Source organism: Castanea sativa, chromosome 11 (assembly GCF_040712315.1).
Source record: "Castanea sativa cultivar Marrone di Chiusa Pesio chromosome 11, ASM4071231v1".
NCBI classification, from domain to species: Eukaryota; Viridiplantae; Streptophyta; class Magnoliopsida; order Fagales; family Fagaceae; genus Castanea; species Castanea sativa.
In genome coordinates, this window is record NC_134023.1 from 22,912,202 (window position 1) to 22,928,944 (window position 16,743).

Sequence of the window (16,743 nt, forward strand, 5' to 3'; positions counted from 1 at the left end):
AATTATGCAGCTGCAGCAACAAGAGAACCAACAACTCTTAAAGGCTGTTCCTGAGCAACAACCCCATCTACACACAGTTTCAACAGAAGACCTTGCCCATTAGACCTGCTGTGAGACCTATATATGAACCAGGAATGTGTGCTCGGCGTTTGACACAATACATGTATTAGCAGCAGCACCGACCTGAAGTAATATTGTTTTATTCCTTTATTATTTCTTTTATATTGCTTTTGTCAGTGTTTAGAGTTTCAGTGATCTGGTTGTGGGTTGGTTCTTAATGCAGGATAACAATATTGAATTTTGGCGGAAATTTGTGCTGAATCCAATGGCGGAAGTATGGAAAGAGGTTATCAATTAACATGTCTAAGGAGATCTGTTGTGAAGAAGAAAAGGAAAATTAAAAATATTTTTTTGGTTAGCATTTTCTTTCAAAGTTTTTAAATTTACAACTCCTAATAGCTTAAGTTTTTGAGACAAGTGGTAATTTAGAGTGTGTAGATTTGTATATCGGGAGGCGAAGAATGTTGTAGATTTGTATATCATACTACTTAGATATTCGAGGTAAGGAAGAAAAAGGGTGTGTGTGTGTGTGGTGATTGTTTTGCTACTAAAATGGTGTTTGTGCATTGGATGTGTGAACTTATTTTGAGTCAATGCAGTTTGGTGTCTGAAACTATGCCGTTCCACCAAGCTTACCAAGTTCTGCTTCCAAAGGAAAGAATAAATTATAAGAAGGTGAGGTAACAATTCATTCATTCTAATTTTTCTTTTATTTTTGATATATGGTAACATATCTTCATGTGCTTTTCATGTTTGTATTCCAGAGATTGTTAGCAGTACTAGATGACCTTGAATCTTTGAAACCATAATTCCAACGTCGAGTGGATGAACTAAATGAGGGCCACTCTGGAGCTGGATTGCCTCAACTTCATCGCCTGGAATTAAATTCATTTGGTTCGGAAATATATTCCTTGGAATGGCCTTCTATTAATAAAAATTCTTACTTGAGTGTTGATAATAGGTAGGTATGGACCCAACTAATGCACTATATTGACTCATCTTCTGGTCATTTGCTTTATCTGCCAATACAGTTCTTAGGAAGCTTTCCATCACTCCTTTCATTATTTCTTCAGTATTGTGTCTCACTCAAAATGTTTTTTTTCTTCATAATGTTGACTGTTGACACAAATTTGATTGAGGTATTTGCAAAGGGTGTGGAGAAAGAGTTTGTTATGCTTCTCACAGCAAGGGCCTCTAGGACTGAAAATCAAGATGCCATTGATGCTTGCATTGTAGGGATGCTTGCAGATCCAAAGGAGGTACAAATTTGGAGTTCTCTTTCTTTTATTTATTTATTTTTTTCATTTTGTGTTGATTGATGTCAGAAATTTCAAAAGATCGTGTTGTATGGTTATCTTATTGTTAATTGGGCAGGCAAGATCCTGTAGACAAAAGGACCGCTCTGACCTACATTGATGAAAAGAGAAATTGGCATCGTGCTAGTAAAGGTGCTCCTGAGCAGGTAAGCTTGTTTATGATGTTTTCATATGGAATAAGAAATTGTTCCTGAAATAAATAACTCATTTTTTTTTCAAAAAAATCTATTTACACAGATTATAACCCTTTGCAACTGCAAGGAGGATGTTAGGAAAAAGGTTCATGCAGTGATTGATAAGTTTGCTGAACGTGGACTTCGATCTTTAGGTGTTGCCAGGCAGGTTTGCAAATGTACCATTTATATATATGTAATGCTGATTTACTTCAATAATTAATACCATTGTTGCCTACAGGAAGTACCTGAAAAAACAAAAGACAGTCCAGGGGGACCATGGCAGTTTGCTGGTTTGTTGCCTCTGTTTGATCCTCCTAGGCATGACAGTGCAGAAACCATCAGAAGAGCACTTAACCTTGGTGTGAATGTCAAGATGTATACTGGTAGATGCCATTGAAACACCAGTCTCCTTACTCCTTGTATTAATTTTTATTTTTTTTTCATGGCTGATGATTTATATGCTTTTCTCTGTGTTTCCAGGGGACCAAGTTGCCATTGCCAAGGAAACAGGTCGTAGGCTTGGAATGGGAACAAACATGTACCCCTCTTCTTCATTGCTCGGCCAAGACAAGGATGTTTCCATTGCATCCCTCCCTGTAGATGAGTTGATTGAGAAGGCTGATGGATTTGCTATAGTTTTTCCAGGTCTGATGTGTGTGTGCGCGCGCGCGCGCGCGTGTGTACACATTTCTTATTTCATTCCCACCTGTTGTATTCTTCTTCTTCTTATTGTTTGAACAAGGTATAATTCTTCTTCAACTACATCAACAGGCAGCAGTTTCCGAATACTTTAATACAGATCCTCCTTCCCTTTGCAAACATGCACTTTTTTCTGTGTCAATATTTATTACTAAATTTCTCAAATTTTTCTTATGTTCTTGACTAAGTACTGAATTCTGTATCAATCTCAACAATGTAATCCTTTAGTTTCAAGGTTTTGACCATGCTTCTTTGTACTAAAACTTTTTTTTTCATCCCTTCCATAACAGACTACCTTTACTACAAAGAAAGACTATGGAAAAGAAGAGAGAGAAGCACAATGGGCAGCTGCATAGAGGACCCTGCATGGTCTTCAACCACCTGAAACCAGCAACCTTTTCACTGAGAAGAGTAGTTATAGGGAGCTTTCAGAGATAGCAGAGCAAGCTAAGCGACGTGCTGAGGTTGCAAGGTAAGCAATTTCATCATGAAAAAACAAAGTATAAATTAAAAGAATATGTGTGAATGAATGCGCTTAAAGTGTATTAGTAAGTTTTGTTCTTTCCACTTTAATTCTAACTTGTAGCACTCTTTACTGGTTTGACTTACATTTGAGATTTAGACCCAAGGCATGGATGCTTAAGTACCAAATTACATGCCTAATGATGTAAGCGATAGCAATTAGTTGAGGCAACTAGTCTTGGATTGGCAACTAGTCTAAGTTGTAAAATGCAATATATGGTTCGGCTTTTTTGTGGTTGTCTAGTTTCTAGGATTGGCACGATGGTCAGTCAATCCAAGAGTTGTATCTCTATTTACAACTTAAATGAAAAGAATTATATATCACAAGTGTACCAAGCCAAATTTTGATCTCTTGCTTTTCTTATATATAAAAAATCCTTGTTTGCAGATAGGAACCTTGACTAAGACAGTGACTACGGCATTGGAGTCTTTGAAGGGCTGGATCCCATGAATGTCCTTGCTTTAGCAAAAAAAAAAAACAAATAAATAAAAACCCACTTTCAGGAGCTCTTTGACAGTTTCTCTAACCAATTGATCACAAAATCCAAACTGACGCATATGCTCAAGGGCCCCATCCATGAGTGTAACCTGAAAAAGAGAACCTGTATATTTCATAAAAAAAAATGAAGCCCATTTGCTTGCTACTTTTCAGGAGCTCTTTTGCAGGTTGCATGCATGGATGGGGCCCTTGACCATATGATATGGTTATGTGTAGAATTGAGAATGATATGGTTATTTTGATATGTGCATGTGGATTAGTTTATGATCAATTAGTTGTGTTGCAAATTCTTTTTTCTGAGCTGCAACAAAGGAGAGTTTTTTTTCTTTTTTCTTTTTTCTTTTTTGGTACTGGTATCTAAGCCTTAATATAGGATTATGGATTTTTCTATTGTTTCCTCTCTATAAGTTATGTTTTATATAGACTATAGAAGACTATATTCAGCCACCAAAGACCATAATCCAATAAGCCAAGTGAATGCTAGACTGCTTGTTACCTAGCCTTCAAACCATGTTTGCATTGCCTCCATTATAATGATGACTCCCATTTGGTATATTAAGTATATAATATTAAGCTACTAACTTCCCCTGTAACTTATTAGGGATTTAACTTTTTGTATTGTTATTTTTATGTCAAAAGTAAGTTATTGTCTTCCCTTGCTTTCCTAGAGTTTGTTGTTGGTATTCACTTAAATCTATGCCAGCTTACATTTTACTTCCCTGGCTCATGTGTTTCTGTGTCAATTGACAGGGTCATCCAACTGTGAAGGATTCATTCATCTAAAGGTGTTGGTGAGCCTCCATTTTTTTTGGCCTTAGCTTTCTTTTTTGCCATCAAATATGCCATTACAGCTGCAAGAGCAGAAGTGGGTTGTAATGACTGGTTTCCTCTGGATAATCCCGCAACACCCGAATGCATCCGGATGGCTTGTTTGGATGAGTTTACTGCACCATTTATTAGCTTTGATTTCCACCCTAAGCTCATTGTTTGATGCAATAGTCTTATTTCAATTTAGCATATCTTAAAATTCTCACTTTGTACAGTTTACTTGTCTTTAACAAAGCTTCCAGCCAGGTATAAAATAAACTGACTCTGCTAGTCAGGGAAGAGCAAGGGGAACACCCTTTTTGTAAGTTAAATAATGGTATTCTCATTGTTTACACCAAAACAAGATGTACTTACATCAGCACAGTTAGAGGAACTCAACTTACAAGATGTACTTACTTAAAGTTTGTTTACAGAAAAAATGTTGTAATTTCATTGCTAATTGCTTCCCCATTTGTAATATTTACACCAGAAAATTCAGTTATCTTTTCTGTCCATTTTGTTAATGGAAAGTATGAAGCAAAATAAAATTGAGTGTTAGAATTTCTAATGCTAACCTAAAGCATCCTGCTTTCGCTTGGAGAAACCCCTTGGTCTTTGATGTTCTTTCAAATAAATTTTGAGGGAGTGACAAGAAACTTCTACGCCGGTGATAAACTTCCATTGTGGCATGAGGAATTGGAGCCACATAACACTGTTGGACATACTGAACAAGTCCTGAGCCAATGAACATATGAAGCGGAGAATAATAATGTTGATAGGTGTTAGGACATATGTGGTTTACTTGTTAAGAACATATGTCGTTCTTTTATGTAATTGGCTAATCCTTTGACAAAATGCACTTTGCTTGTATTTGGGTAGATTTAGGATGTTTTTAATATTTCAAAAAACAATATTTCAAAATCAAGTGTTAAAGCCATGCAAGTCTGTCCAAGAAATAAGTTGAAGAAGTGCCTGTCATTAAAGCTCGACAACTGGCTTGACAGCTAGCATCTATCGAGCTTAAGAAGCTATTCCAGCCCCAAGGCTCGACAGCTGCTCGACAGCATCTCGACACCTCTAGCTATCGAGGTTTAAGAAAAACAGATTTTCAGATTTTTTTTTATTCCAATTCGTGGATATGTCTTTGGGCCTTCTTTTCTCATAACCCTAGACATATAAAAGGATTATTTTAAGGGCCGTCAAAGTAGAAACAAGTTGCACAAGCATTGAACAAAGTCTGTTCAAGCAATTTGTGACCGGAGACAAAGTTTGTCCTAGTTCATCTCTTTGTGAAGAAGCTGTTGTATTTGTGCACCGTAGGGTTTTGTGACCAAGCATTTTCTTGTTCTTCATCGTGAGGATGAACTGAAGAACTTTGTAGCCAACATCTTTCTCAAGTTGGTGATCGAAGTCCCGTACTGGGATCCACGCAATTGGTTAGTCACGTACTGGGAGTCGTGCATCAAAAGGAGAGATTGTCACTACAGAACAAGTCCAATTGGGTATGGGGTAAGGGTTTAATTGTAGGTTGGTATAAGGTACTGGGATTCCTTTACTTGTAACCACTTGTTGTGATAATAGTGGATTCTCGGGAGTGGTGACCTTAAAATCACCCGGTGGGGTTTTTGCCTTGGAGATTTTCCCCATTCGTAAACAAATCACTATGTCAGTTTATTTTCTGCTGCACTTTAGTTTATTGGTGATTTTTTTGTGCTACCACGCATTTGGATGATAAATTGATTAATTAATCAAACTTGGTTAATTAATCAACTTAATCCATCACAAGGGGTCAATACGTTTTTGACCTATCAATAGGCCTCTAGCCTCACTTTAGTTATTTCTCTTTAGCCTATTGCATTTTTCCAAACAGGATCGAGATTTTAATCATTTTATATTTGAGAATGGTTCATGTACCATATTTTGCTGGATATATTTCCTATTCAATCTAAATGGGTTTAAGTTAATTGAGAGCTGCTCGTTGTCATCATAATCTCTTCTCTAGACCAATTACAGGTTTGTGGAAATTGATATATTTGCACCTCATTGAGGGTGACGTTTTTGATTCATATATTCCTGTTCATTGGTTAATGCTCGGATTTCAGATTTTAATACTTATATTTTAGTAAAGATGATAAGCGAGTAAATTCTTATTTCTTGTGATTCCTTTCTAGTGGATGGAAGATTATTTTTTTACCCTTTGATACACCAAAGAAGAAGAAGTGGAAAAAAAACCATCGAGAGAATCTAATTGAATTTGTTTTAGATGTGAAGGGTCTACTGAGATTGTGAAAAATTCATGGTAAATTTTAATTGATACCATCATTAGAAGAAAAGTAATAATATGGATACTTATTATCAACATCTCTTTTTAAGAATATGTTTTTCGCTTTTTAATAGGATGGTTCAAAATTTTGTGAAAATGAAAGGGGAAAATATAAAAAAGAAATCCCCAGTGAGTAAGTTGTGGACCTTGTGCAAATTGAAGGCATCAATTGTTTAGTATGCCAAGTGTTTTTGGTATTTATTGGTGTTTTAAATGATACAAAAAGAAAAAGAAAAAGAAATGTTGAATGTTGATCAGTTAATATACGATTCAATACATGCACATATCAACAAAAAAAAAATCAATACATGCGGACATGACTTTGAAACTATGTGGCATTTTACTGTCCAAGTCAAACTCTCAGTATACAACTCCAAAGCCACATTCAAAATTATTGCGGCTTTGGAGTTGTATAAATTCTCAAATGCATCAAGTACTGTGTATTCATGGTGGCAATACCAACTATGTGATGTTTTTATTGAAGCAAGTTAGTGATTTGCTGGGAGTGATCTAAGGTTTGAGACTAACAGGAGTTTTGCTCGAGACACAATTTGGTTATGTCTTGACAATGGGCTACGATTGCTTCATCCTTCTATGTTGTATGTTACGGAAGAATTATGGAAGTGCCTTCCTTCATCAAGGGACCGGACAAATCAGAGAGCTCTTGGAGCTTTGATTTTGACTATGCCCTTCCTAGCCGATGTGGAATTAGCTTTGCACGAATTTTACATTAAAAACTTTCCTTATCCCTAAAACCCTACATGTGTGTGCATACTCGAAGTATGTGTGGGTGCAAGCACCAGCGACGAGTGGTTTTCTCATAGGAAGTAGGTCTTGGCCTACAGTGGACTTGGCAGAGGGTGAAAGTGGAGTCACTACCTAGATTAGGTCTAAGAACCATAGGTATAATGTAAGATCTATGACTGGCGTACCCCTTTCAGAATCATATGTACCAACAAAGAACAACAAGGAAAAAATGAGCAAGTGATTTCATATAAACTTAGCCAAAAGTAATGAACAATTAATCTTTAGATTTGCAAAAGTTGAACGTACATAATCATCATTTGTCAGACATTAACAACAACGTCTAATGTTCGTAGGTAGAAATTTTTGGAAATCATCATTGCTTGAATCTGAGAAGTTTGAAATATCTCTTTCATCATCTAATGCAGTAATTTCATTAATAGACTTCACGGCTCGCTCTTGCGCCTTCCCCTTTAGATGCTTCCTAGCTTTTTGGATTGCATGAAAATGATCTAGTCGCCTTTGTATTTGATTGTTCTCTTGGTAACTCGGCTGAAAGTGCCTTAGGAACTTGTAACCTGTGCCATCGACAATACACCTCCAACTCACACCTCTTCTCATATAGGGTTGACCATGGTGGTTCTGCTATAGTGAACTCCATTGCGGTGGTATCTGTACTTAGTTTTGTAGGTTTGTCAACCATGATGTGCTTGACGCTTCCAAGACTCTCGTACGTGTATATTGGCATATTAACGAAATCTCTCTTCTTTCCAACCCATTTCCCTCCATTATGGTTTGTGTATGTCTATAGTTGTTGATCTGTTGTAAGTTGTGATAATCCATTTGTTGAAGTAGATCCAAACTTGTTTCACATTGTACGATATGATGTTGAGGCGTTGCGACTCATAGCTTAGTCAATCTACGAAGTTAGTGGGGTAGAAATAAGATCATTATTGTGGTGCATTTATAACCTCATTTCATGGTCCAAGCATTATGATTTCAGTTATTCGAGCTTGTTATGTCAATATAGGCTGGAAAACCACGATATGAACAGGATTTTAAATGTTCCCAATGTCACAGTGAGATTCTCTTGTTGTGGGCAGTAGTTGCGGTGTACTGCTATGACTGTTCATCACTCTTGTGCTATTCACGTGAAGACTATTCAGCATTCTTGTGCTTTATCTGACATGACTTGACGAGACAATACCGAGCTGTGTTAAATGCATCATAAACTTTTCAGGGGTCCTCTGCATCCTTGAAAACTGTGCATTGCAAAAGGATGCATATCTGTGTATTGACGTGAGTGTGGATGATATGACTGGACAGGGTTCAATAGTGCCGAGCTATTAAGCAGCACATACAGCACTACGAACATCAGTGTAGCAATGGTGGACAGCTCACCCCCATAAACTTTTCATGGATGCTCTGGTTTATTGAAAACGGTGCATTGCAAAGGGTATGCATATCTGTGTATTCACGTGAGTGCGGATGGGTTGCATATCTGTGTATTCAAAAGGTTGTACCGTATGACATTCAACTTATAAAATCTATTTTGTTTTAAAAAATTTCTCAAAAATAATTTTTAGCTCAATTTCACATCCTATTAATGCATTCAAATTATTCAACATTGATAATATATGCAGTTTGGTTGAAATTTTATATTCTCAAGATTTTATCGAGGAAAAAAAGGCTCATATGTCTAAAAGAAAAAAAAAGTGACATTTTTAAAAAAAATGTGAAAGGAACTCGAGCCTTTGAAACTCGAGTTCAGTTTAGCCTTCATATGTGAATAAAAAAAATGACATTTACAAAATTAAAAAAAAGGAAGTCGAGTCTTTGAAACTCGAGTTCTATAGGAAAAATGCTGAGTGAAACTCAAGTTCCATAGGACAAATGCTGAGTAAAACTAGAGTCTTTGAAACTCGAGTTCCATAGGAAAAATGCTGAGTGAAACTCGAGTCTTTGAAACTTGAGTTTTTGAAACTTGAGTTTTACTAGGAAATTTTTTTCCTAGAAGCATGCTCTGTTTTAGGCAGAGAGCATGCTCTGTTTTTAGAGTGTTTACACTAGTGGAACTCGAGTCTATGGAACTCGAGTTTCATTGGGAAATTTTTTTTTCCTAAACATGCAACAAACCAAAAACTGAAATGTGTGCACACATCTGCTGAGAAACAGAGATAGAGAAGCTGAGAATGTAATCCACAAACACTCATTGAGAGGTAGAGAAGTTGAGAATGTAAATGCACTTAAATTACATCAAAAGGCGTTCTCAATAGGCACCAAACTATAGAAATTGTTATGCTCTTTGCATAACCATAGTTTTACAATGTAAATGCACTTAAATCACAACAAAAGGCATTATCAATATATCAACATTATAAACATGTCCAACCATGCTTAATTTGCAGTTCTAACCATACTACTTAAATTACAATCTTCATAGAGGTACATTGGATAGAGAATTACAAGTACATTCAACAAAAACCAAAACGTTAATTGTGCCGATACAACGTAGTCACTTTTCCTAAGATTGGCGGTCCGCACAACAAAACGTTGTCCATGGAAGCATGCCTGAAAAACGTAAACTAATCATGTTAGGAGACAAGACAGTAAACATTAGGTAAACATAGAATGAACAACCCAATCCATAACTTTTTGCCATCTGTCACCTACCTAGTTTGGAACATGACCGCTTGTGGAAGCACCACGGGACTGCGGACATTTTCTACGGTTATGCCCGGAAGCATGACACAGTCCACATGTCTGCTTGGGTTGACTCTCTATCAAATTTGCGTCCTCCCTCTGCCATCCTGGTTCTCGATCCTTATTCCTCACTCCATCCATCTCATTCCTTATTCTTGACTTCATTGATCGACCTTTGGCCCGTAATAATGCTGGATAAGGCAACCACTTTGGCCCCATGGGATCCCTCCACAATGACTGTGACTTAGGAACCATAAATGCATGTGAGTAAGTGTGAAGGGCATAGTCCAAACTATAACATGGGTGAATATATGTGGTCGAATCAATCTGTAGCGCATCACATACTCTAATTGCATGTGAACACGGGATGGAAATGTTTTGCCATTTCCCATAACTGCATGTTCTTTCCAATAACCGAACTTCATAACTGTGGTTTGCCCCTCCTGTGCTACACATGTTGAGTGAAGTAACTACCTGATATATCATATGTTGATTGCTAAATGCCTTGAGATAGTGCTTCTCAGATTTACGCCTATTTTTCGACCACGTGGAGAAGGCATATGTACTCCATTTCTTACCCTCCGCTATTTCATGAGTATACTCCTTGTGCTGGTCGTGGAAATATTCAACAAGTTTGGACCAAGTGAACTCAACCATTGCGGCAATAGGAAGGCCCCGTGCACCTTTCAATACACCATTGAAGCACTATGATATACTGGTTGTCATTGCCCCAAAACGTCTTTCACCATCATGTGACTGGGTCCACATATCCATAGACTCTCTCATTAGGTATGTGTATGGAAGATAATCTTGATTCTTTTCCTTGCCATCCTTCGTCGTCACCTTCTTCTTATTCCTAATGGCCTCAATTTCCATCTGCTTAATGGACTCCATTATGGTATCAAATTTAACTACCTAAGTAGCATATCCCGCTTTCAACGCTGTTGACTTTAGAGTTTAGTTCTGAAAATGTGTGTTGAAATTGCTATCAACATGTCGAAGGCAATATCTATGAAATACCTGTGTTCTTCTATCATCCCCTCTAGGCCAGTTTGCAATGGCATTTTTTATACCGAGATGTCGATCAGAAATTATGCAAATGCCTTCGTCAGGTATCACGTGGCCAGTCGTATCTCTGAGGCATTGTAAAAACCACCTCCAACTGGACCCTGACTCACAATCCACAACAGCAAAGGCGAGAGGGAATACCTTGTTGTTAGCGTCGGTTGCCATTGCGACCAACAACTTTTCCTGATATTTACCATACAGATGGGTCCCATCAATACTAATCACCGACTTGCAATATTTGAATCCATCAATGCACGAACCGAAAGACCAAAACACATAATGCAACAATATTGTGTCATCTTCATTGGTGTCTGTGGTACGATAGAACACCTGAGTAGTCGGATCCTGATCAATATATGCCATTAGCAACTTTTGCAACTTTTAGTAAGACTCTTCCCAATTCCCAAACATCTTCGCAATCACCTTTTATTTCGCATCCTATACCTTGTAGTAAGAAGGCTTATGACCCTCATATTTCATCTCTATCATAGATATGAGATGCTTAATTGGGGTAGTGTGATCCTCACTTATCTTCTTAAGGATGTCTGATGCAATAAAATTACAAGTCATTATTCTACCATCATTTCGCACCCCAATCGATATACACATGTGAGGACCCATATACACGGTGACCATCCATAGTCCGTGGAGATCGGGCTTCATGACTGCGCAGGCATACCACTTGCATGACTCATCCATGCATTTCGCACAAAATTTTTTCTTCGTCGACTTACTGATCATAAAATGTTTGTTTTCTTTGAGGACACAAATTGTTAATGCGCCCTACACCTCTACTTTATTGGCAAAAGTCAACCCTTGCACAAATTCATCCCCTGTCTCCAAGTAGACACAAATGGTATCTCAATATATGAAGGATCAACCATATTTTCCCAAGTATTTGCAGAAAATGACAAAGTAGGAGGTGCGTAGGCAAGGATTGTGTTCGTAATGTTTTGGACACTAATAACATTGTCTGCATCAAGTTCACTACCGTCCAATGTCTCATCGTCATCAATGTTCCTCTCAAGGTCCCCAAAGTCCCCTCGTTCAATCATCTCTTCAAACTCATCTCTATCGACAAAATCTTCACCGTTAATGGCAGTAGTCTCATCAACATAGTCGTCATCATCATCGTCGTCATCATCATCATCATGAACATTATCCTCTACATGTGTAGAATACTCAAATTGAGCATCCGAAACTATAACCTGTAAACTTGTGGTTGTTTGTTGGAATTCCTCGATACCAACTTCTGCACGCGGCTCCAACTGTATGTACAACTCAATCGTAGTCACTTCGGGTATTCTCTCCAACTTGTTAAACATCATCTTTACATGTTTCTCTGCTTTTATCGCCATATACTTGTAATTAATCTTGTTCTTGAAGACTTCATTTGGCATACGATAAGTAATTTGTACGTTGTGCACAGTAAGATTCACACACAATTCTTCCATAACTGTCTTCTTCAATTCATCAAGGGTCTTCAACCTACGATCAATTTGGGTGAACTCCATGTTTATACCCGGCCCTTCAAATGGCAATCCCTTGTCCGCATTGGCGTTCTTAAGCGGACCACTGTGATATAAGATTATATCAATTACAGTAATTGTGAACCTATTCAAGTTAAGTTACTATGTTAGTTAAAAAAACATTTTAACTTGTCAAATTACACAAAGTACAAATTCCAATTCATTCAAAGGGCATGAATTTAATTACACATTCGTTACACATATCATAGCCAAATCATTTTTCCGTCATGCTAAGACTACCCATTTCATACCCAATACAACAACAAAAAAAAAGCCAAAATTATCTAATCATATTTACTTACCCATTTCATACCCAATACAAAAAAAGCCATTTCATTACACATTCAAAGGACATAAATTACATACCCATTTCATTACAATTCATTCGAAAGGCATGACTAAGTCACTCATTTCATTACATACCCATTTTATACCCATATACCCATTCAAAGGGCATGAATTACATACCCATATACCCATTCAAATAATTAGATACATAGCCATTTCATTACATCATTCACTACCCATTTTGTACCCAAAACAATGATGAATAAAGTCAAAACCCTTGTAAGATCATGATAAAAATAAGAGCCTACAAATGATGAATCATGATAACAAAAACCATGTAAATAAATACTCAGAAAATTAACACTAACAAAACAAAGTTCTATAATTCACAATATTGGTATCTTAACTAAGTTATGTTAACTATCTACAAAATAAATAGTCAAACTCTTTAACCCACACCCAACAACAAATAATACCCAACTACAATAACAAAGTCCTCAAAAAACTCATACCTGATATATGAATTTGTTGAGAATAAGGAGAAGTGAGAGAGGCAATGTGGTGAGTGAGACAGTGAGGCTGAGTGTGGGTGAAAGAGTTCTAAGTGAGGCTGAGTGTAGGTGAGGAAGTGAGAGCAAAGTGAGGCTGAGTGGGTGAGGCAGTGAGAGCAAAGCTCAGCTGAGTGTGGGTTATGAGTGTGCGTGGGTGACCTGATATATGAGTGTGCGTATTTATATTTTGCCCAGCAAAACTCAAGTCTCTAAGACTCGAGATCTATGTAATTTTTAATTAAATTTCGAGTCTTATAGACTCGAGATCTATGTGTCAAAAATGGTTTCCACCAAGAAAATCGATTGTCTAAAACTCGATTTTTTGTTTCATAAAACTTGATAGGCCAAAGACGTATTGACCCCTTGTGATGGATTAATTAATTAATTAGTCAAGTTCAATTAATTAACCAATTTAACATGCAAAGCGTGGTAGCACAAACAAATCACCAATAACTAAAGTATGCAACGGAAAATAAATAACACAGTGATTTGTTTACGAATGGGGAAAACCTACACGGCAAAAATCCCAACGGGTGAATTTAAGGTCACCACTCCTAAAACTCTACTATTATCACAACAAGCGGTTACAAGTAAAGAAATCTCAAGTACCTTACCAACCTACAGTTGAACCCTTACCCCAATACCCAATTGGACTTGTTCTGTAGTGGCAGTTTCTCCTTTTGATGCACGGCTCCCAAGTACGTGACTAACCAATTGTGCGGATCCCAGTATGCGACTTCAATCACCAACTAGAGGAGATTTGTTGGCTGCAAAGTTCTTCAATTCATCCACACGATGAAGATCAAGAAGATGCTTGGTTACGAAATCCTATGGTGCAAAGACACAACAACTTCTTCACAAGAAAGATAAATTAGGGCAAGAACTTCGTCTCAAGTTACAATTTGCATGAACAAGGAATTCTCAATGCTTGTGCAACTTTTCACACTTTTACGGCCCTTAAAATAATCCTTTTATATGTCTAGGGTTAGGAGAAAAGAAGGCCCAAAGACACATCCACAGATTAGAGTTAAAACAGAACTAGGAATCTGTTTTTCTTAAATCTCGACAGCTACAGGTGTCGAGGTGCTGTCGAGCAGATGTCGAGCCTCGGGGCTAGAACATCTTCTTAAAGCTCGCTAGATGTAGCTGTCGAGCTTTAATGAAGAGCACTTCTCAACTTGTTTCTTGGACAGACTTGCATGACTTTAATACTTGATCTTGAAACCTTGTTTCTTGAAGCATTAACCTCATCCTAAATCTACCCAATTACAAGTAAAGTGCGTTTTGACAAAGGATTAGCCAATTACATAAATAATGAATGGCATATGTTCTAAACAAGTGAAACACATATGTCCTAACAATCTCCCCCTTTGGCAATCCGTGACAAAACCACAACCAACAAATGAACATATGAGAGAAGTCATAAATCACTCAACCCATATACACTTGTTGAATATAATAAAATCTATCCTAACACAAACTCTTGAAAAACTTTGCAAGAAGAGAGTTTATGACAAGTAGACTTTGACAACCTGTATTTCTGAAACACTTTAAACAAAACTCATCAAGGCATCTTAGTGTGAAATAGAAATAATAGATTGCATACAAATAAAGAAACATGTGAATAAAGAAAGAAAAGAAACATCACATGTAGAGATAGGTGAAAGAAACCTACAACATCATATATATATATATATATATATATATATATATATATATAAAATAAAATGAGCACAATGTATGTAAAAATGGTCACAAGACCTAAGGTACAAGAAGAAGAAAAAAATGTATCTAAAGTAGAGAAAATAAAGAGATACAAGTAATCCTCACTACATCCCTCAGCACTCAACACTCCCCCTAACAAAAATGTTCCTATACAAACTCTCCCTAAGCATGACTACTCTCATAACCCAAAACTACTCTCCCTTTTTGTCACGAGTGACAAAGGGTAGAATGTCAAGTAGACATCTCATCAGTAGAGCTAGCATCTCCATCATCATCATCATCATCATCCGAAGCATCATCGTCATCACCATCATCATCCCCAGACGTGGAAGCCATAGGAGGTGGTGGAGGAGAAGCCTCAAGAGCAAAACCACCCATGGTCGCCTGTCGCCTAGCAATGCGACCAACTCGAACATTCACCTGATACAACTCTGTAGAGAGTGCATCGAGGCGAGCATCCATGCGCTGAAGCTGCGCCATGATATCTCCTAGTGACACATTGCTCGAAGAGAAGGAGGGAGCGGATGAAGCACGAGCCAATCTGGATGGAGCGGAACAAGAGGAGGGAGCGGCTAAACCTGTCTGACGTGACCGAAACTGTCCCTCACTACGTTTTACGGTAGCGGTAACTATGGCAACCATAACAGAAAAAGGGTCGGAGACAGGAAAAGGGATAGAAAAATGGCGTAAAATCCTCGTGATAGCGGAAGGAAAGATAAGCTTATCATGGGTAGTCGTATCCTTATACACATCTAAGATAGAAAAGATGAAATGTGAAGGAAAGTCAATGGTAAGATCCTCAATAAGAGACAACAGAAAATGAGCACGAGGCTCTGTGATAGAGTTGTAATGAAAGAGAGGATGTAAAATAAAAGTCATTACCATGTTTAAGAAACGAGGACCTTTAACAAAAGGTCGACATGACGTAAACTGGTGCTCACCCCAATCAAAAGGGCGCTCACAGAAAGTAGAAATCATCTCGTCTTTGGACACAGTCCGTAGATGCTCACAACAAGGGTAGTCAGGATGCGTGACCCTCTGAACATGGAGCACATCGGATACCAACTCCGGTGTGATGACAATGCGCGTACCTTGAACGCGAGTGGTAAAGAGAGGTACTGAATAATCAAATCCATGCATGTTGGAGTAAAACTCCTGAATCAGCACGGAAGGACAAGTGACCGGTACGTCACACAATGACTCTCATTCCCGTTTGTGAAAGACATCGGGAAGGTCAGTGTCGGCAAAGTCTGCCAGAACAACGTGGCATTCCGAATGAACACCCTGTTTAGAGAAGTTCTCCAAGAAATCTTGATGGGATTTCTCATCATGGAACCGAACAAAGATAGAAGTGGAATCAGAAGATGAAGAGGCCCTAGAACGAAGAGGGTTCTAGGTCGGAATAGACTTACGTTTAGGTGCCATAGACACTACTAACGCAAACAGAAAGAGAAGGGGGGGGGGGGAGATAGAAACAATCAGAAAAGTCCCAAAACGGTTCAAATATAACAAGTATATTGAAGAGAAAGGATGTATGCATGGGGAATGCATGAATATGTGACATGCACTATGAAAAACATCATGGGCTCAGCCCAATCCAATCCTACCAGCACACAAACATATTTCACACATCTAAATGCATGAGAATACTGTTATAATGCGAATGTGATACAATGCACGGAGTTTTTAAGATAAAAACTACAAAACCCATCCCAAAAATTTCAACAAAAACT

General features: G+C 37.8%; 1 protein-coding gene and 1 long non-coding RNA gene across 2 annotated transcripts; both read left to right on the plus strand.

Moving 5' to 3' along the window:
• The first annotated feature begins 612 nt into the window (after positions 1-612).
• LOC142617994 (uncharacterized) lies at positions 613-1,313 on the plus strand. Its single transcript, XR_012841130.1, has 3 exons — positions 613-735; positions 825-1,021; positions 1,200-1,313. It is a non-coding gene; the product is annotated as an uncharacterized LOC142617994 (long non-coding RNA).
• A 65-nt stretch (positions 1,314-1,378) lies between these two features.
• LOC142616245 (plasma membrane ATPase-like) lies at positions 1,379-4,496 on the plus strand. The gene is made up of 7 exons (XM_075789127.1): positions 1,379-1,400; positions 1,440-1,522; positions 1,614-1,718; positions 1,791-1,935; positions 2,033-2,197; positions 2,542-2,723; positions 4,023-4,496. Exons 1-6 carry the CDS (start codon positions 1,379-1,381, stop codon positions 2,634-2,636), a joined length of 615 nt encoding a protein of 204 aa, XP_075645242.1. The 3' UTR covers positions 2,637-2,723; positions 4,023-4,496.
• Positions 4,497-16,743: the final 12,247 nt, after the last annotated feature.

Bases quoted from the DNA above. Each gene is read 5' to 3' on its own strand.
- LOC142616245 (XM_075789127.1), top strand. From the start codon at position 1,379: ATGTCAGAAATTTCAAAAGATC. The intron at 1,936-2,032 runs GTAGATGCCATT...CTGTGTTTCCAG, and splicing joins GAATGTCAAGATGTATACTG to GGGACCAAGTTGCCATTGCC. The intron at 2,198-2,541 runs GTCTGATGTGTG...CTTCCATAACAG, and splicing joins ATTTGCTATAGTTTTTCCAG to ACTACCTTTACTACAAAGAA.